The sequence below is a fragment of the Tetrao urogallus genome (assembly GCF_951394365.1).
Source record: "Tetrao urogallus genome assembly, chromosome: 4".
NCBI classification, from domain to species: Eukaryota; Metazoa; Chordata; class Aves; order Galliformes; family Phasianidae; genus Tetrao; species Tetrao urogallus.
In genome coordinates, this window is record NC_136817.1 from 37058874 (window position 1) to 37080733 (window position 21860).

At 39.4% G+C, this 21860-nt stretch overlaps 1 protein-coding gene across 1 annotated transcript in view; it reads right to left on the minus strand.

Moving 5' to 3' along the window:
- Positions 1–20315, minus strand: part of ANK2 (ankyrin 2) — a gene marked incomplete at both ends in the record, with an annotated part of 175923 nt that extends 155608 nt beyond the window's left edge. The window contains one exon of the mRNA XM_079534109.1: positions 20193–20315. Within this exon, the coding sequence (XP_079390235.1) occupies positions 20193–20315 (123 nt within the window). The remainder of the gene's footprint in view (positions 1–20192) is intronic.
- Positions 20316–21860: the final 1545 nt, after the last annotated feature.

The window sequence follows — 21860 nt, forward strand, 5'->3', positions numbered from 1 at the left end:
GGGTCAATCTTGTGCGGGACCAACTTCATTTTGATTAGCACTGTAGGATCTTACTAGAAGCAGCAAAGTGCAGTGATGAAGCAAAGCTTTTACTGCACGAAGAAAGTAAATACAGGGTAGTTATGAATGCAGTTCAGAACCATCCAGGCCACAATAACAAAAGCATATCACCACTTCTTGTACTTCAAACTGCTCTTTTCCCTCCCCCCGCCCCTCAACAAAAGTAAATTTCTCATCTGAGAAATTCGTGATTTACATCTTTGTGACATTAAGCTTTTATAGGTACCTATTTTTTTCAGGCAGTTTAGTCTAAATCTAAAACAAATATCTGGCTCTTGATTAGCACTAAATTTTATTCCTTAGCACAGCCAGGATACTAATTCTGCCTTAAGCCATCCCGTAGGATTTTGTCAAGCTATCTCATTCAGAATTTGTAATATCCAAATAAGGCCCCAATCCTCTTCTCTAAAGATAATCACCCTATCTTCTCTGCTGAATGCATCAGTGGGAGATCACTGCTGGCTCTGAAAATCTCATCTCAGCCTCTTAAGTCCATGTTACCAAAATACAGAAAGAAGAGAAACAGTCTTATACAAATATATACTGTCTTGCTCCCCTCCTTCCCGCTGAAAACACCATACAGTTACTCGCACTGTATCAGAGCAACATTACACTGCCTTTGTTCTGTAAGTACTTCTGGAGTTCTCATTTTTCCTGATTCACTCTAAATTTTATAAAACTCTCACATACAGTGTAAAAAATATCATTTTTTCCTTTCCATTTGACGACATTCATTGGAATGGACTTTATTCAGGCAAATGCCCAGCATTCAGTGAAGCCCAGTTGTTTTCCTGTCTAAATATCACTTTTCCTTCTACAGTTTGTTTATGCAACAGTAGTATCTGCAGTGCTACTAATGGGAAGTGAAAGATTGATCAACTATAATAAGATGGAGCAAAACAGCAATATGAGATGGAGTAATTGCTTTGCTCTGAGATTTAACATTTTGTTAATAAACTAATCTAATATGCAGGGAAGAAAAAAGAGTGAATGTGCATTAAATATTACAAAATATTCCTTCTGGAACATAAAGAAGAGTGGTTGTTGATAATTTTTTTCATATTTAACATTGTCTTACACTGAAACTAACAGAACTGCTCTAAAATGGAAGGCTTCCAACTCCCCTTAAAAAGTTACATTGTCACAAGCTTTGAACATTTCTGCAGGAAAGAAGTAAAATACTCCGTAACTAATTATCATCCTTGGACCTATGCTTTAGGCAAGATGATGATGCCAACACAGTGCCTAACACATCCAAAACATCATAGCTGTAACTGAAAGTTACATCGGATCTTTGGTGTACCTTGTATATTTCTTTGTTTGTTTGTTTTTTAAAGGCTATTTTTAAGGAATCAACAAAGAATTGTATATTTTTGGCTCATATTGTACTCTTGATTCAAGCTGTTACTCTCCCATAGCAATTAGAGTAGGCTGATGTATAATAATAACATATGTTCTTATGCATATATCAGCAGTTCATTTATTATCTTCTTTTTTTATTTTGCATCCCATGCCCACCTATTATTTTAGGGGCCATTACATACATGCGATATGACAAGGCCTTCTACTAATCAGCATTAGAAAATGGTTTCATCTCATATACTAAATTATTTGTTCTAGTAAATAGCTCTTCATGGTTAAAGTAAAACTCAAAAGAGTATCTAGAGCTACTGGAAGAAAAATTAAACCTAATTTCCCACAAAATTCACACATTAATAAAAATCAACAAATAACAATATACGCATGCACACATATTGAACATTAGTTTATCTGCATCAATGTTGAAAATAACCTTACTGAGAAAAGTAGATTCAGGTTTAATTGAACTACACTCATGAAAGTGTGAATTTTTCTATTCTCTAATATAGCCAGTGGTATATCTGTTCAAATTACCATACCGCTAGCTAACTGAAGTATCAAAACAAAATCTTGCATTACCTACTCCAAGCCTCTGGCTCTAAAAAGTCAACAAGGCTTCAATGCAGAGGAGAGCTACTGGGCTTATTTTTCCCATCCTCACAGAAAGAATGAGTCATGAAAAGTTATAAGCTATACCCATTCCTTGTAAACAAACAATACTTGAAAGCTTGGTTCTATATCATTCCTATCTAACACTTTTTGTTTCCTTACACTGAAATGTTTTGAATTGGATGATAAATAAAAGATGAAAATCTTCCAAAAATGATCCAAAGCATTTTAACAGCACAATATTTAAATTTCTGTATGCAAACAACAATTTGTACCTTATAGTCATATAAATCATCTAAAAATAATGACAAAATAGAAAAGCACTGTATGTAACTGAAGAAACACATTATTTCTAACATGCATGATTCTAACTATAAAAGTTATAGCTCTTTTGATTAAAAACATATCTTCACATAGTTTCTCAGCTAGATACGTCACTCAGAAAAAAGAAAACCTTCATAAATATAAGCACCAAAACCATACTGATAAGTGTAGCATCTGTAACAAAGTTCACATCAAAGAAATTCTTTGGTGATTCTGAATTATGTATACATTAAACACCGCAAAAGAGACAGACCACGAACAACTGACAAAATAAAAAGGCAAATTTTTGTGTACAGTAGTCTCTCAGGACTATTAAAAACTGTAATGTGTCTGTAAATTAAAGAAAGCACGATAACAGAACCACAGAGTTTATTTCCAGAGCATTCCTAAGAATGCTATAAAACTTTCTTCAGTTGTCATTCAGATGCACAGTATTAACAATGCTAATAAACATGATGCAAAATATCCAAGGTTTTAAGAACAAGAAATAAACACATGAAAATAGACAACAAATGTTAGCTTTGAAGTACTTTAGGGCATTGATAAATTCAACGGAGCATGAATGGAGGATAAAGCATTTCCAAACAAACAAAAAAAAAGCTAAAAGACATCAAAGATATCGTTAAAAATATCTATTGAAGCAGGTAAGTTTCACCAGGTTCTCTGCAGTTCAGCAGCAGCACCTATTAGATGGGATCCGTACGGAACAACGACACCTCAAATGCCAATACAGCATTTCACTTGAAGATTCAACAGGCATTCAGACACCACCACCCAACACCTCTGCACTCCTGTGTCATGGCAGGAAGGCAGTGACGTCAGGGCAGGCTTTTAGGCACCAGGCAGGCCATGTGCGGCAGCGCTGGGCAGAGGGCGGCCATCTCAGGAGGCAGCCTCCTGCAGGCAGCACAAGCCCCTGCTGTTTAACTGCAGTAGCAACCTTGATAAAAGGGCACGCAAGCAGATGTTTAACTGCAAAATAGATTTCATGATCTGCCCGGTATAATGTACTTAAAAAGTTGTCCCTCTCCAGGGACCATCTTGCTTCAAAAAGTAATAGTTTTTGATGTACAGGTTTATAAGGTGTATAAAAAACATGAGTTACCCATTTTGTCTAATTTCTCTAGAGAAATATCTAATGGAAAATACTCATCTAAACTGCATGGAAGCTGTGAAGAAGCTCCACTTCTTCCTCCTGAAAGGATCCACGCAATAACCAGATTCTCTCAAAACTCAATTTTTTTTCCCAACTGCAGTTTTGGGAAAAGCTCTAGTAACCAGCTTACATTACAATCAGCTTGAGTAGTCACAGATGCCTTCTACTGCACCCAGCTCCTTTCCCCTACTGACACCATCTGCACACTCTCAACACTGCCCAAGTATTTCCTATGCAAAGGACCCAAGAAATTTAAAGGGCTCAATATGCATGGGCCAGTGTAGAGACAACATTACCTAGTCTCTGCTGCCCTTTCAAGGGCATCCATTTTATTCTATTTTCACCACAGATTCTTGGATTTTGAAGGAAGATGAACACTTGGACTGCATTTACAGCATGGGAAGGCTTCTAAGAATGCAAATACTGTGAGTGAAACAATACAGTACAAAGTACTTCTATTTCTTCCTTCCTTCCTCTTCCAATATGATTCTTATTCTATCACAAGCTTTTTACTTTTTCTTCAAAATAGTAACAACAATAAACATCTTTATAAATGATTATTATTCAGATCTCTGACTTCAGCTTTCTGGTAAATCCAGGTAACTACCTAGCCAAAAATTATGAATCACCTGTATAAATTCCCACAGAAATTCAGTGGCAATATAAAAAGAGAGACTGCATACAAAACCACAGCTATGACTGTAATGACGTAGGAGAGGTGCCAGTCAGAAAGGAATAAATATCACAACTGACACAGTCCTGCTATAGAAGAAAAGATACAACTATTAATCTATTTCTTTAAAAAAAAAAATAGCATTAAGCCTGTCCATAAATGTTTTAAGGAGATTTAATGGGAACTGGATTACATGAGTTTGAGAGGAAATCATTCCCTCAGTTGCAGCCAATGCACAGTATCTGAATATAATAATATTTTTGAGGTATGCTTGAGAGATACCAAATGAAGCTTAATGAACTGGAACTCTACATCCCTTGAAGCCTGCATTTAGATATTTGTTTCTTATAAGACTTTTTTTGTCACTTTTTTTTTTTTTTTTAATATATTTTCTACTGGTAACTTCTTAAAACAATTGCTGATTGCTCTTCTCCTTCAGCTGGATTCAACCTTAAAGCATGACTTAACATCAGAATTTAAAGTATTTGTCAGAGACCACAACCAAACCCAAGTCCAACTTTGTTCCTGGATGCACACAAAGCAAGTGTATTACTTTGAGTGAAGTGCCTTCAGAACTGAACTGAACTCATAGAACAGCATTTCTGACCTCCAAATTTACTGGTATTATATTTGGTCAAACTGAGGTTACAGATCTTAAAAGAAATTAAAAAAAAAAAAAAAAAAAAAATCAGTGCAACTCTCTCAGTGCAGTCCTTCAGACGTCATGGATAGTTTATAGTTCCATCAAAAGAGACAGAACAAATATTGTATGCTAGGAAATTCTATTAATGTCAACCAAAATGAATAAAAGGCAAACATCCAGTAATATAAAATAAAATTTACTGCCAGCAAGAAATAAAATATATATATATAAAATAATTCTCCACAAAGCCTGTACTTTTCTTTCAATATGAAAAATACGGCAAGGAAAGGGCTAACAGCATTTTAAATTCTGTATTTCATTATAAATGTAATATTCTACCATTATCAAATGATGTCCTTGAGCTATCCAAGAGCTTCTCCTAGGATCAGGAAATCCCTTGTGATGACCACTCTCCAGGCTCTGTTCCTTGGCCCTCACAAAGTCCCACAATCACAGCACACAAGTGGATGGAGGACCAGTACTGGGATCAGAGAATCACACTATATGTTCTCATGACATCCAGCACCCCTTGATTGCAGAGCCCTTTCATATTCCTATCACTTCACACCAGCCTCCTTTTGTCACTCTCACAGCTTGTTTATTTGGGTTTTATGGCTGAGCACCAACATTTGGCCCAGAGGCAATTACAAGATGGAAAATAGGTCACAGGCTTCTACAAACCATTCCCTCACCAATGCACTATTTTAACATTAGATATCCAGTTTTTCTCCCTTCCAGCATCTTTGTAATACCAAATGGGACGAAGATGCATAGAATTTCTATTACATGCAAAGGAAAATGAATGTGTTTCCAATTAGGTAAGCACAGTTGTTAATATACAGGGTTAGAAATTTATTCCAATTCATCGAAGGAAAGGACTTCTGTTACGCTTTCTTTCAGGGAGTAGGGCATTTTCATACAACTACTGCAAGCAGGCAAGTCCTATGGACTCAATTTAATCCTTATCAACAGAAACATTATTGCTGCAGTATCATAGGTCCTTAGTCTATATCATATTGGTGAGGAATTAGGAGGGCATTACTCTTTATGATGTTCCTGCTACCTGAGATTACAATAAATGACAAAGCAATAGCGAAGCAGAACCAGCATTCCCAGCCTGCTGGAAACTATTCCTTGTTTTGTGGAATACTGCTCTAAATTTTCTTGAATATGTTCAGGATCTCCAGCCAGATAATCCCTCAGAACAAAAGCAAAACTTCTCTTTTTGATATTTAAATGAGAATAAATCAGAAGTATAACCATTTACATCAACACTAATAAAATGAAAGACAGATTCAAATATTCCTATGAATTTCAATAAGTGTCTGTTTGCTACGTTTCTGATAAAGCAGCTGTTTCTCTAACTAGAATGTCTTTTGAAAGTTAATAATAAAAGATATTTATAAATATCCTAACTTAATCATAGCAGTTTGGCATTATCACTATTGTTAATTGCTAAGCAAAATGGATACAATTCCACATTTTGCACACTGCAAAGCAAACTCTTGCCAGATTCAGACCTCAACCAGAGGTCACTGGCAAAGCCCCAAGCCCAGGTCTTCACCCAATGCCTTACCAGTTAGGCTACAATTCCCACCTGAATTGTACTTAGTACTCAGAATGGGCAAAAATGTTAAGGAAAAAATCCAGAAGTATTTTATAAGGCATGCAAAAAATATAGCCAAAAAGAAAAAAAGAAAAAAAAACAACAAAACCCACCCTGATAAACATCCATACTATGTAATAATACTCTAAAACAGAAACTGATTTTGTATAATTAAGTACTTCAAGCGGCTTCCCAGGAAACGAACATGATGTGAGATCCCATGTGAGACTTCTGAAAAGTCCAACTGCATTCAAAGTGACAAATGAAATTCTCTTTTTTTTTTCATTGCTGCAAAGATGACTCATTCATAGGAAGAGATCAACACCACATACATGGGAAGCAGCTGTCTCATTAAATGAATATTTGGCTATTCTTATCCATTGCCTATAAACCTGCTTCAACACCCACTGAAGTCCACATGATCTTTGTCTTTGGATCTCAGTGGGATCCGTTTATCCCTGGTTAGGTGCTCCTCTCTCAGTCACTGCTCCAGCTCCCTCTTTCACTATAGGACCGTGACCGACAAAATTAAAGGAGGAAAACCTCTTCTTTAGATCCCACAGTCTCTTTGAACAACAGTCAAGCATTCTCAGTCCTTCTGGAAGCAGTGAGGTCATCAGCATTTTCTGTCTACGTGGGAGGTTTCAGTATGTGCTTTTTTGTTTTTGTTGAGGTTTTTGTTGCTTCTGTGGGTTTTTTTTTCCTTAACATAAAACCTACTGTTTCTAAAAGTGCACTTTAAATCAGAGAATTTTTCCCTTTGGAAGAATACGAAAAATATACAAAGAAGCAAAAGCTTAAATCTCATTAGAAGGCATATTAGCTTGTCACTGGATACTGAATTCTTAAATATTTCTAGGGTTTCTTCTCAGACGTGGATAGAAAGTATAAATAGAAAACCAACACACTCTCTTCTTGACACTAAAAAGAAATGGCCTTGGTTGTAATATTGCAGGACTGTGCAACTGGAGCATAAGGACCTTATTTCACTTTTTATGAAGATAAATGCTTAGTAACTTATCCCAAAACCCTGCAAAGTCAAGTTTTCACTCCATGTTAGAAATTCCAATGACACCCCGACTTACATATTTAACATTATGCTATTGGGACAGGAGTTCATGCTCAGTTATTTGATTCTTTTATTGAAATGATTCAAATGCACTATTTCAGGTGGACACTTCAATGGTTCCATTGTTCCTTTGATTATCCACGTAGGACTTATAGGTCCTATGTATAGGTATATACATGTGAAGATTTTTGCTGGTTGCCTGATTCTATTTCTCACTGAAAATAAGGGTTCCCTATCCCCACATATTTGGGGGAGGTTAAAGTGGCTTTATGAATAGTCTTCAGGAATTCAAAGATACAACAGTTTACATAATTTAAGAAGTCATAACATGATTTAAATAATCTAAGGAAACAAACGAAAAACAAGATGAAATGTATATCACTTAATTATCTCACTGTGTAAAGTTTGAGCCCATACAGCACCAGAACAAGCATCTTTCCATCACAGGGACTGTGTCATTGCTTGTTGCATATATACCATTATGAAGTGAACTGGAGACTATTTCAGACAGCCCCTGCTGAGCTGGTCATTAGAGCAATGCAAACAAATCTAAAGGGCTACTGGGTGGAAGGATATCAACTACTGGAAAATACTTTCAAAAGCAAAAGTGAAGAATATTCTGAATTTATGTCGAGATGGGTTAGAAGCATGCTAGCTTCTTTGCAAGACTGAAGGAAGCATATTCATTCTTGGAAAGGCATAGATTTGTGGCATGTGAACACCTGTATTTCTTGGTGACAGGAAAAAAACTGCCTTCATTTTATCCCTTTGGCTTCACAGATTTGTCTCTCAAATTCCATTTGTGATTTTCAGGCTCTTTTCATCCCTGCTAATTACTTTAATTATTATCTTTAGAACATTATTAAAATTTATAAATAGTTTTTGAATGCCAAAGCTCTCCTCATGCAACCAACTCAGCGTTTTGAACAGGGAAGTTTAGAGAACATGCAACTTATCAAAAGAACATTTTAATCCTGAAGGTATAGCTGCCTAATATTATTTTCCACCATAAGTAAATCCCTCTCTTCACCACGTAACTCCATTTCACAAATTGAACAAATGTTCATAAATCACATCTGAAAAAATAAAGCACTAAGATGGTTACATAATATGAAGTGAATTACCTTCTATTTGAAATGTTCCAGAAAAAAAAATCCTAAATCTCTTGAAATCATTAGCAAATCTTTCAGGGTTTTCAACAAGTTAAGATTATATTATTATAAAACCTAGTGTTCTTTGATAATCTTTACTTATAGCTCCCTGCCTACAAATGATCATTGTTTGTCTCAAAATTCTTTTCCAGAAGGAGGGTGGCTCCTCACAAGCACTCTGCAGAAAAATCTCAAGTACCTCATGTTGTATTTCAGGCTTCTAGCCTAATGATTGCTGTTATTCCAGTATAGACAACACAAAATAACTATGATTTCCTGGTAGAAATAAAGCATTATGTGATTGTTAACTCCACCCAGCTGACTTGAATATGGCTAAACTGAGAAACTGGAAGCTGATGTCCATAGCCTTCCAGCTGCCTTCCTATTCATAAGTTGAAGCAAGAAGTTGTTTCATTCCAGGTTGTCTGTAAACAATTTCCTTTTCCTCTAAATTTTATTGAAATTACCAAGTACTGCCAAGCAGACGTGCACTCAGGTTTTCATCAAAGTACTGCACTGAAGGTTAAAAACAAATGCTCTGGGGATGAATCCTCAGTGAACTCAGGCGTGCTTGCATAACTCAACACAATCCTATGGCCCTACATCAGGCATGCTGCAGCCACAGAGAGTCAACAAACTGCATTGTATCTGTGCTGCTTCCATCACTGTACATCAATCCACAATGCCACACTGCAGACCTGTAGGGTAACCAAATAACAGAACACAGGGGTGAAGGCCCCAGTTCCTTTGCAGCATGGGGAAGACAGTGGTGCACGTCCTTCCCCCACCCTGTGGGAAGCCTCGTGCTGCAATGCGGAGCTCTGCTACTAAGCTGGCTCTGTGCGCAGCTATTAATTATTTCTGGTTTCAGTTGTTTGGGAAATCTTTTTCCGGGCCACAAAACACCAGGTTAACACCACACTCGCCTTCACAGAAACAGCACTACTAAGATGCATACTGCTAGTACCTATGTCCGAGGAAGGAGTTAGTAAATAAATCACTCCCAAAAAGCATCCGAGAGAATCCTCTGCCTTTTCAGACAAGGCTGCAGACTTTACATCACTGCTGTGAGAATGAAGACCAGGAGATAAAAAGTATCAGAGGGACTTTCTTGCCATCCTGAAAGCACCCGTGGAGCAGCAGTCATTCCTTGGAGCTGCCATGTGCTGCAGGTGCTGGGGCTGTGTGGGCAGCGTGGGTGCTGCTGGGAATGCAGGCTGGCAGCTTTGCACACAGCAGCGGGACCAGGAGCACAGCATGTATTCGATCTAGTTGCCATGGAGTCCCCACACATTCCCACGAAAAAAATTGACTGACCAGTCAAAATAACATATTTTTCTTTAAAAACTAATTTACTTTTGTCTCCATCAAATGCTGTTTGCAAAATGATTTCAGAAGCATTAAAGCCAAGCCTGCTCTGCACACAGTAGCATGCCAGTTCAAGGCTCACATAACAGTGAAAACAATAATAGGCAATTACATCTTTTACTTTGATAAACAAATGTAAGTTCTTCAGAGAAGTATCCACCATATTATTTCAATAACCTCTTTCCAATAGTGACTAAAAGAGCTGATACTAAATCTGCAAAGGCCCTGTGCAGAGGCTAAATCAGGGTTAGCCTACAGTGCTCCTGGCTTAACAGAGGGGGATGGGATCTGCCCCACTGCCTAGAAGTGCAGGCAGCAGATTCATCCTCTGGACAGCTGCTCTGGTGGCCAACACCAGTTCCATCAGCAAAGCCCCTGCTAGAGGTCTTCCCACATAGCTGATCAGGGCTTCGTTTGATTCATCTCAGCCCCTAATCACTACAGCAGCCACGGTATTTTCAATGTGATCCATGTTATTCCTCTCCTCTTTGCTGCATTAGTGCTTCAGAAAAAAAAAAAAAAAAAAGGAACAGTAATAGAGTGGCAGTAGCAGTTAAGGCCCTGGGCAGCGAGGCACTAACAGCTTTTCTCTGAGCAGCTCTCCTGATGTGCTGCCCACTCCATGGATGCTGAGCACTGACGTGCCTCAATGAGACATCCTAACAGAGCATAAGCCAGAAAAAGTAAATAATTAAAACCAAGTCTAAATTATTTAACTTAAAACAGCTTGGAAATGTTAGGCATTACAGTTCTGTAGGCTGGAACCATTTTCTATAGCCTGGGGAAAATAAGGGCTGTATCTACTCTGAGTGAGTGCTGCGCCCCAATACTGGATTTATTTTAATTACAGAAATAGAATTACTATGGAAAATGAAATCTATATCCTTCCTCAGGCTAGGTACAATAGCAGCATCACATTAATATTTTTCAAATAATAAGCACAATAAACTTTTTCACGACCTGATGACTCCATTTCTTTCACAGACAGTGCCAATGAACTTCCCTGGGCACATGCAAACAACTTCTTTAACGCACTGTTCTTTCTCTTCCCCTTTTGTTTTCTTCTCTCTTTGTAGGATAACAGAGTCCACATTACTCCTTCATACTTGGTGCAAATTTTGCTGGAGGATGTGAAGATGATAAATACTAAATTTGTATACTGAAACATACCTAGATTGTCTTCCCTAAAACTGTTTCCTTCCAGAAGCCCTAAACAGCTCATAAACAGCCTCTCTTGGAGAGGTCAGCATGCTAAATTCTTCATTAGCATTAACAAATGGATGGTAACTACAAATATGTATTTGTTGTTGTTGTTGTTGTTGTTGTTGTTGTTGTTGTTATTATTATTATTATTATTATTATTTAACTGCAGCCTTTGTTTTCAGTTACTAGTAAAAGGCCAGCTTTCAATTTATTTGCATTGATCTGCATGAGGTTAGCTCTCAGTACAGGAATAAGCATTGACATAGATTTAAACCAATCCCTGAAAAACTATCAGCAAGCTCTACTAGATGCATGTATGATGTATACAACTTTTATAAATAATTACCTGAGAAAAAACCCTTGAGCAGTGCCAACATATTAGCACCTTATACAGTGCCAACTCTGAACCATCCGAAATTCACTTAACATCTGACAGGTTTCAGTAATTCATACTGCATGCTTTAATACTGTATATAGTTGGGTAACAGCACAGAATATCTACCCCTATTTATAGCTGGACAACTCCACTGAGTGGTGAGGAAAGCTGTTGATTTGAGCTACTTGGGGCTTCATTTCCATCTCAATGAGGCTGCTAACAGATGTGTCCATCAGGATGTAAAGTAGTATAGGAAAACTGTGGATGTTCCCCTACATAACAAGTTTCCAGACAGAAAAACAAATACAATTACAGGTTCAAACAAAACTACCCAATGCTACAACGACTGATGCTACAAAAGGAATTGCTTAGTATTAATGCAGAGAACAGAAAATATTACAAAAATAAAATAAAAATCCAACAAAAAAAGGAAATCTACAAAGAGCAACTGCATTATCAAGGCAACATAAAAGGTACTGTGTGGGCATGAATAATTGAGTTAATTTACGGAAGCAGTTTTACCATCAGCTGTAATATTTTGCTATAATTCTGAGGAAGAAAATATATTAATATTAGACTATTAGGCTGTTAAAGTTTGTGACAAGCTGAAAGAAATAGAAAATACTTCTTAAAAATAGCTTTGTGAACTTACACAACATGTTGTCAGGACACAGGAATAAGATCCCACAGGGAATGCAGTCATCTCCATCACACCTGAGAAATGCTCCCAGACTCCCAGACTGATATTGTTGACCTACCACAGACAGCTCTCACTGACATCAGGGCAAGTTTTTTCTAACTAAAGACAAGTTCAGGTCTCTATATGGAACATGTTCTAATGTTCTAGAACTGAAAATGACCATGGGAAGTTTTCTGTTAGACTGGCCAGCAAAAATCTTAACTATTGAGGGTAGATTTACCCTTTGTTTAGTCCTACTCTCTACGCTGTCTTTAGTATGATGCTGTAAGTAATGAACATCACTTCCTAAATCTGTATTTCCTTATTCAAATATGACCAGGACTTGAAGGGAAGACATCCAGTTATCTCATTAATGACTAATTTACACAACAACTCAATTAAGGCATTAGCATTAAAATCATTTTTTAATTCCTTTAAATTCATCATACAGGAGTTAAATATCAGTCAGCATTCCAAACCATACATAGAATGCTTGTTTCCATTTTCACTATATTGTCTTAATAACGCTAAAGGAATTCAAATAGACACTCAATCAAGAGATAAATGCTCCCAAAAATGTTTGTTTAAATTCTGAAGCCATACTAATATGCATATTCAAAAAGAAAAGGCTGAACAACAATTTCTGTTGCAGGGCAGAAACATGATCCAGTTGTGCTTTGAGTTTGTGCTGGGAAAGACCTCATCTCAGGGGAAGAACTGCTGCCTGAAAAACACATAATCCTATTGAACCATTATGGATTATGGACATATTCACTGTTTCCAGGGTTGGGATGTGCTATAGGTTGGCACGTACATACAGCAGGGCATGCTTCCAAATCTCATCATTAAAATATGACTTCTCAATGCTCACGTGCCACAATTTACTTCTGTTAGGTGCCAAACTTTCCCCAGGAGGCAATGAAAAACCTGAGGGACAAAATTACAAAAACCAGATACCTAAAGTCTTGACATTTCACAGTTTAGCATCTGACATTTATATATCTTTCTTTCTTTTCCTCCCCCCCCCCCCCCCCCCCCAAATCCTGGCCTGCATTTGTAGAAACTCCCTTAAAACACTCTTCGTAATTACTCAACAGAAAATTGCCCAAACAAAGTAATAATTCTTCCAGTGATGCAGACGCTGTCACCAATCTAAAGGACATAAGACATTTTCAGAGAAGAAAGAAAACAAAAGTCAACAATCAAATAGCCACTAATAATTATTGGGGATAATTTCACACAATGCATAAATGTTGACTCAATTATCATTATTATTATTTTAAATCACTTATAGATCCCGATAAGTAGGACTGACACTTGTTAAATTTCTGGAGAATTCTGGAAAATTTCTACCATGAAAGGTAGAGTCACTTAAGGCAGTTTTTGGCATTTCTCTCTGTTGTTCTTTTGAAGTTCAACAGAAGCTCTTATTACTGAAATAGCTGGATTGAGATACAAAACTTTGCCAATGCAAAAGGACAGATGAAGTATCAGGAACATGTCTAACTCCTCCTGCATACAGTATCCAAATAACTGTGCTGTGAGCCCAATGGTTTATTTTTACTGGGGGAGGAAAGAAAAGGAGATACTTCCATTTCTATCCCACTGTCTTATCATGCTGAGAGAAGATCCACAGTCCCAGCCATCAGCGGGGACAAGCTCCCACCAAGCAGCAGCCCTACTGGCCCCAGCAAAGGTCCACACAGCTATTCCTTCTGCCCCATTCTCTCATGATGGAAGCCTGAAGGAGAATTTGCACAAACTTTTTGGAAGGATTATAATATAATCACCCACTCCAGGCCTCCCTGTGCTACCATGAGGGAGTAAGAGCGAATTTAAGACTCACACCAGATCTATGCCCTTCACAAATGGAAGGGGAAAGTACCAGTGGGTTCCATGCTGTATGTGACCTAGATCAATTCCAATGCTACTCCTCATTAGACACACAAGAGCACTGCCACTGTCTTTAGTTAATGACAATCTTCTAGCCAATCAGTAGCTCATCAATCTCTCAACAGACAATACTTTCTCAAGTGTCTCAGATATGAATTCATTTCACCTAAAGCCACAAAGAGGCATATTCATCCAAGATACAAAACTCATGCTAATCTAAATGATGTGTTTTCAAATACAACTTACAAAGAATTTCCTGAAACCAAACAAATCTTGTCTTTCAAAAGTCACCAAGGAAATTAAATTACATTTTAAAAGCCACATATAAATCATAGTATTGTTAAGAAGTAAGCCTAACAGTGAGTAAATTTAAACTTGTTACGAAGACTGTTCCTTTCCTATTAGAAATAAGAGAACTGGAGATCATCAGCCTTTAATACAACTGCTAGGCTTGCTTCATTTCTGTATATTGTTCATTTGTTCCCAGTTTAATTATGGCAAACAATGCAAAATTCTAAAAAAAAAAAAAAAAAAAAAAAAAAAGAGACTACACAAATAATGATATTTGGCACTACAGTAGCAACAGTAGCACTCTCGACCTGCAAAAGGCTGACAAAGCCTTCTTATTCCCTCGTACAGGCTAAACCCATACTAAACTTTGTAGGTAACGTGACTGAGAACGACATGCCAAACACTGCATTCACTAAGTGCAATGACAATGCCTGTCCAGCAAATATGTTATATGTGAATGGACATTGTGTGAACTTTTGCAAAGGACCAATTTAAACTTCATAAAATAGTGGCTTGGTAAATTATTCAATATATCACCAACAAAACAGAATTATCTGCAAGCTTCACTGTTGCATTTATGTGCATATCACTCCTCTGAGATACAACATCTATAAACTGAAGCAACAAATCCCAATTTATTTTGAAATACAGTGTCACCAAAAGAAGCTGCACTTTATAAAAAGGAATCAAACTGTGGTATTATTTTCATCCTGAGAAGTATCTACATAATGAAAACAGAAGGTTGAGGTGTAGAAGGCAAAAGCTCAAAAGTCATCAGGAATAGGCACCATCTATGCAAACACTCAGTTATGAAACAAAAAGGTTTGTGGCTTTTTTTTGTTTGTTTTGTTTTTGTGGTTGAAGAGGCATTTGAAACATCTAGAAATTCTAGTGAATCACAAAAATCTTCGTCAAGGCAACAAACAGCACATCGAACAGATAGGGCATATTCAGTGCTAAAGAAAAAACAGGAGGTTAAAGCTGCTATAAGCCTTAAGGCTCCAAAAAGAGAGAGGTCAAGCAATGCAAGATTCTTTCTCTTCGTTAGCCAAATGCAACTTCTTCACAGATCCTGCATCATGTTCACACCAGAGGGCATGTATTTGGCACATGAACACCAATTGACCAAGAGTGAAGTCCTGCTCCACAAGCCTCTCCTGCCCAAAGTATATCCCAGTTTCAAATGACATTGTCACATTCAAGTGACATTCATTTCTACAGGAATTACTGAACATGGGATTTCTTTCTGCTATTCAATTCATTAAAAAGGAGGTGATAATGTAAGAAAATATCTTGATGTTGAAAGAACACAAAGAAAATTTAATCACTGTCCTCCGCAGCTATGCAATGGAATCCATCTATTCAATGTTGACTTTTCTCCGTGCCCCTGAATTTTACAGACAGCAGCAGCCCTTTATTTCTCCCTCCAGCCTTGCCTTTCTACAGATATTGCTGAGAAGCAGCAGCTGCATGTGAGCTTTGTATGTGAGTACTTAGGGTGTCAAGTGAAGGACAAAATTCTCTGATACGCTGTTGTTTCCCAAACACTTTTGGCCAGGAGCAGTAAATACATCAGTTATTGCAGGAAATCCTGTAAGGCTGGCCTTATTAAAAAATGATATAGTATAATAAATTTTTAAAAATACTTTGAAAAATTATTTAAATACTAAATAAATATCCACTTATTGACAGCAGAGCCCAGAGGCCAAACTCTGTCCTTGGCACTGATGGTAAAACAGTAGCAGGAATCAGTATACCATTTTTATACTTGCAAGAATCACTTTTATTCAGCAGCTAAATCAATTTTTGGTAACAGATTTTTGGGGTGTGTCTGGGGTTTGTTTTTAGATCTTTTAAACACTTGTCACACACACAGTCAGGAAGCTCTGCGCGTTTTATAAGTAGAATAGACATGGGAAAGCAAGAACATGTTACATACTGCCAGGGTCTTGGAAGCTGGATTCCAAGGCTGTAATTCCAAGTTTGCCTCTGACTCAGTGGGTGACCACCGAGGTAATCGCACCCCTTCATTCTTCTGACTCTGCAGAAGATGAGTGAGAAGATGTGTGCTATTGCACACAGGCATCATACAGCAGGCAGAGCTGGACCTCATACAACCTGAGCTCGGCTGGAACTGAGTTAGTCATGCCTGAACACTGATGCTATCTACAGATTTTAACCTGCTCATCTCCTCTGTTGGCACCTGGCTTTTTTTAATGCTCTTGGTACATTCAGGTATCCAACTATTCAGACTGCATTTTTTTGTTACTGTTTACATGCACATTTTATTCTGTGTTTGCATCAGTATGTGTTTTTCAACACTGCAGGAAAAGACTGCATGCATAAATGAGAATTACCTATGTGAATGCGAGATAACTAGAGCCTATCCTCATCGACTGGTTTTAGAAATGAAGTCAGAAGGAATAAAGGAGAGGGTCTGAAGGGTCTGACTTTTGTTGTCAGCTTATGAACACCTTTAACACCTTTTTTTGCCAATTTATGGACAAGGAATACTTCTGTTAATCTCTACAAAACTACAGATGCCTAAGACATGCAAACACAGCATCCAAGCAAGATTCCTGCTGATGCAGGTCATTTTCCTGACTGTGAACTACCAGCGTGTTGTTACTGTCCAGAACTATGTCACATAGCAAAAATAGTGACATTTAGGAAGATTTTGCCCTACCCGAGAGACACAGAAGCTACAGCGAAGGTTTGTAATGCTGCCATCAAGACAGAAGATGATCACAATACAAAACAGCATTAAGGAAAATACTCCAGCATCTGGGTACATCCACAAAGATCCCACACCCTGCAGTATCTCTGGAGGGCAGCGGCACAGGACAGTGCTAACAGCTGCCCAGCGTACTGCCAGAGAGGAAGAGATAAAGCTGTAGTTCTTCACTGTCCTCTTTTGCATAATCAAGATCTTCCAGGGTCAGAAAAAAGTTTCCATCCCAACACCACATCAGCAGTTCAAATATTCACCATGGATCAGTAGATAAAGAGATACATGCATATAAAATACACGAGGATTTGAAAAAGGCTGTTCACAATAGCTTACTACAGCATATTCACTCACTTTTGTTCCTAGAAACAAAATAGGTCTCTGCTGTACTGAAAATCCCGTCACTGCAGTGGAAGAGCTTTTTAATGAATCACGAAGCTGGGACCATATAATCCATATGCTAAAAGAGTTTAAGTGCAGACAATCCATATTCATTTACCTTTCATCTCCCATGGGCCTACACATACTTTTTGCTGACTGCCACCATTTTCCAAGGAAGTCGAGAAAAACTGAGAGGGCTCTGCACCTACTAGGACATGTTCTCATAACACCATTGAACAATATTGAACAATTTGTATTTCATCAGCAACATGACATATTAAAAAAAAAAAAAAAAACATAAAATACAGATATAAACTACATCAGCGAAGAAATAAACATCATTTTATCTACTCTACATAATGCATGTTACATATTTAGTGGAGATTGTGGATATCATGAATCTGTGTGTATACATATTCATATATGTATGACCTGCTTGATGCTATGCATTCTGTGCAGTATGGGCATGTACACAGATCTGAACAAAGCCATACTTGCACTGCTGTCCGTCTCATGCAGAAGGAGCAAGAGGGAGACGCCTGGCCCAGCCCACACTCACACATCAGAAGGCAAGTGGAAGGTGCAGCCAAGCCCTTGTTTATGTAACAGCAAGGTACAGCTGCAGTGAAAGGAAGATGGGAGCAAGGTCCATTGCTGAATATTCAAAAGGAAGGTGAGTAAACTATGATGCTCTCTGTGTTTTCTAAGCAATGACTACTGGTGCTTCCTAGATCTGAAAAACCTGATCGACAGCCTGCACCACCAGATATTACAGCTAACACGATCACAGCCTGAGCCAGCCCACTCCCAGCCAGGGAGATGCAGCACTCTCAGAACGGAGATAGCAGGAGGGGCACGATTAATTCCATCCCACTCTAATTAAAATAGTAGAATACATGTTTGAATGAAACACATTTATGAAACAAGGTATATGAAATTCAGGAAAAACAACACATGCTGTGGTTAAATAACTGAGATGAGTACTGGGCAAATGTGAAGAAGAGACTCTCCAGCAAAGAAACAAACATTAGAAAACAAAAAAGAAAGGCTATTTAACAGAGAATTCCTCAATCAGGAATGTAATCACAAAAACTACCTTATGCTGCAGTGTCCCATTTAGGGGATTAGGACAGTAATCACAATCTGCCCCAAGCAGCCCCTGCACCCAAACACTGCATACACTAGAAATGACATTCTTGTTTTGATAAAGAGAATTGCAACGCAACTTAATGCATTCTGCAAATGGGGCCTTGTAGAAATCGGGGAAATTGTACCCACAGGTCTCAAAGGAATCCAACAGCCTCAATCACTTTACTTAAATTATGAAGTTCCGCACGTAAAATCCATAAGATTGAATATAAAATGACTTCAGAATTTCTCAGGTATGCCAAGGGAGCAGATGGCTGCTCCTGAATCTTACGCCAAAAGAATCTGTAAATTCAAACGTCACAGTGCTGGATTCTGATCCTTTTCCTTTTACAGAGAGATCTGAGTATATATGCAATGTGAGAGAAAAGAAAAATAGGACAGATTAATTATATCTCTTGCTGTTATCCCTTACACAATATATTTATAAGAATGGATCAAGTCACAGTGTCGGTGAATGAGTTAACATATACCAAAGTCAGTAGGTTCCTGAGATGGGAGAGAGAAGCAGCATTGAGGCATTAACACAGGCAGTCCTGATGCAGCCCAGCACTACAGCTCTCCTCAACAGCTGCTTCAGACCTTTTCATGTTTTCACCATCACTGTACGTTACTTTTGTCCTTGGAAACCATAGAGTGATCTGGCAAATACATTATTTATATTTAATTTTTTATTCTACAGTTTGTTTGTTTTTTTTTCCAAGACAACAGAACATTTCATATTCGAATGCAGAAGGAAAATAACAGCTTCTTATAAATTAGAAGAATCCTCCCAAAACCTGAAAGCTCTAAATACTACATAGGCCTTGACAGAATCAGAATGCCACCAGCAGCTGACACAAACACGCAACAAATTGCTGACTTGTTTCAGGCCACAGGCAGACAAACATACCTGCAGTGTGCAGTGTAAAGGCACTGAATCACGGCTGCTAGCACAGCATCAGTGACTGATACCTCCCTGAACAGCCACCCAGCTCATCCACCCCAGGGATCTTTCATGCAGCATTTAGCTGCACTTTTGCTACCAGTGTGGGAAGTAAAGGCAAAAATCAGAAACCGGGGAAAAAAATGCAGTTGTGAAGTGCAGAAATGCACTTCCACACTGCAGTCACTACCACAGCCACCTCCCTCCCTGCCAACTTCTTCAGATGAGCTGGAGGCAGGAAGCACCTGGCTACTGAGCAATGACATCCATTCCTGGTGCTTCTGGGGGTGCCAATGCCTCCCTGATGGGCACACTCACTGTGCGGCTGTGGGCTGCCATGACAGGCAGCGCTCCCGTCCCACTGCGGCTGGGCTAGGGCCTCATTAGGGCACAGACAGGGTGGGAAGGGATGCAGATGGGAAAAAATGAGATGATGGGGAAGGGAAATGAGTGATAGAGCATTGCACATGGCAGTGAACCCGTGCAAAGTACCACACAGACAGAAGGAAGGGTTCAGGGGGAAGAAGGAGGAGGTAGGTTTTCCCCTCATACCTTGCGCTTGCGATCTGCCCTAGAGATTTTCCGCTGCCTTTTCCTTTCCTTCTCAAGGTTTCTCTCCCTCTCTTCCAGTTCAGACTCTCGAACTTTTTTAATGGAAGCAGCTGCATGAGCCATGTTGGAGCAGCTGTGCCCCCCACGCAGGTGTATCCAGGTGAGTCAGTCTTATTGCAGGGGTGCTCACCACCAGCCAGCACTTGGCGCAGTAATCCACTGCTCCGACAGCCCGGGAAAGGTTAAGGCTCTGCAGCACCCATAATTCAGGGGCATGAGAGCCACATCCATGCACTATGTGAAAGCGCTCACAGTCAGAGTGCAGCCAGCAAATAGCTGCAAGCAGGCAGGAGACTCTTCAGCTCAGCTGTGACTGCAAGCAAATATGAGCTTAGCTGGAGAAGAAGAATTGGCCTTTGAGCACAAAGCACCAAACTGAGAAGGTCTCCAGGGATTCCTTCAAAGAGGCTGCGTCTCCTGTCTGGGAGGAAGGCTCCACTTCAGCATGCCCACCCGCCGGAGAGGGAGCAGCTCCTTACAGCTCCTCACTGCATGTCTGCAGGGCGAGAAGAAAATGGTGCAGTGTGACTTACTGCTGCCGCTGCGCCTGGGTGCGGGAGCCTGGCATGTACTGCCCTCTCTTCTCTTCCTGGCGACCCATCCCTTCTCGTCCAGCTGGTGGGTAGGAAATGGGAGCGAGAGCTGCCGGGTGCAGGCAGCCCACCTGCAGGCAGCGCCTGCTCTGCCTCAGCGCAGCCGGCGATGCTCAAGCCCTCATTGTGCCTGTACGCAGCCACGTGAGCCTGCATCAGGAGCGCTGCATTAAGCAGCAAGCCCAATGCAGCGGGGAGGGAGACGCTGGGAGGTGAGCACATGGTATAATCAGGGCTCAGCCTGCCCTGCTCAGCTCTGCCGAGGTAAAAATAATACCCCACAGTGTGCTGCTCTTTATTATGCAGTGCCAAAAGCTGCTTTCATGTGCTTCCTATGGAAACTTGAGAAACCTGTGCTGAAGATGGGGAAGAATTATTGGAGTTGTGGGTCAAGAGAAACCAGAAGAGACAGAAAGAACACGTTGTCAATTAGTCTCTCCCCTCCCTCCACCAGCCATTTGTTTTGGTGGCATTAATTTCTAGCATTAATATCAGAGACAGATGGGTCTGTCATTCCCTTATTGCTTATCCTCCAGCTAAAACCAGCACATCAAAGCTCCTCTCTCACCTCCCTGGGTTAACTGTTATCACTACTAGCGTCAAGCATTTATTTATCAAAACAGGACATGCATAGATAAAAAGAGCTTTGCATTAGTCCATGGCAGGCAGCTGATCCCATTTCATCTCCCTCCACCACCACGGACCCAGACTGTGCCAGGCAGGCCCTGTGGGAACCTGCTGCCCACAGCCAAGTCGAGATGTCTGCAGCCCAGCCTTGGCCGCCCCCAGGAGCCAGGGGTGCAGAGGCACTGAATGTCACCAAAGCCAATAAAGGATTACTCTTTGCTGGATTTCCCTTTGCAGCGTATTCCTCGATCTCACACTGAATCAGGCTGAGTGGCCACTAAAGCTGAGCACCATGAATTTCACTGTAACACAGTACTGCTGAAACACTAACAGATGTCTTGTGAGCTCTTCATGTGGCAGCAGCTCAAGCAGGCCAGGACTAATCCTG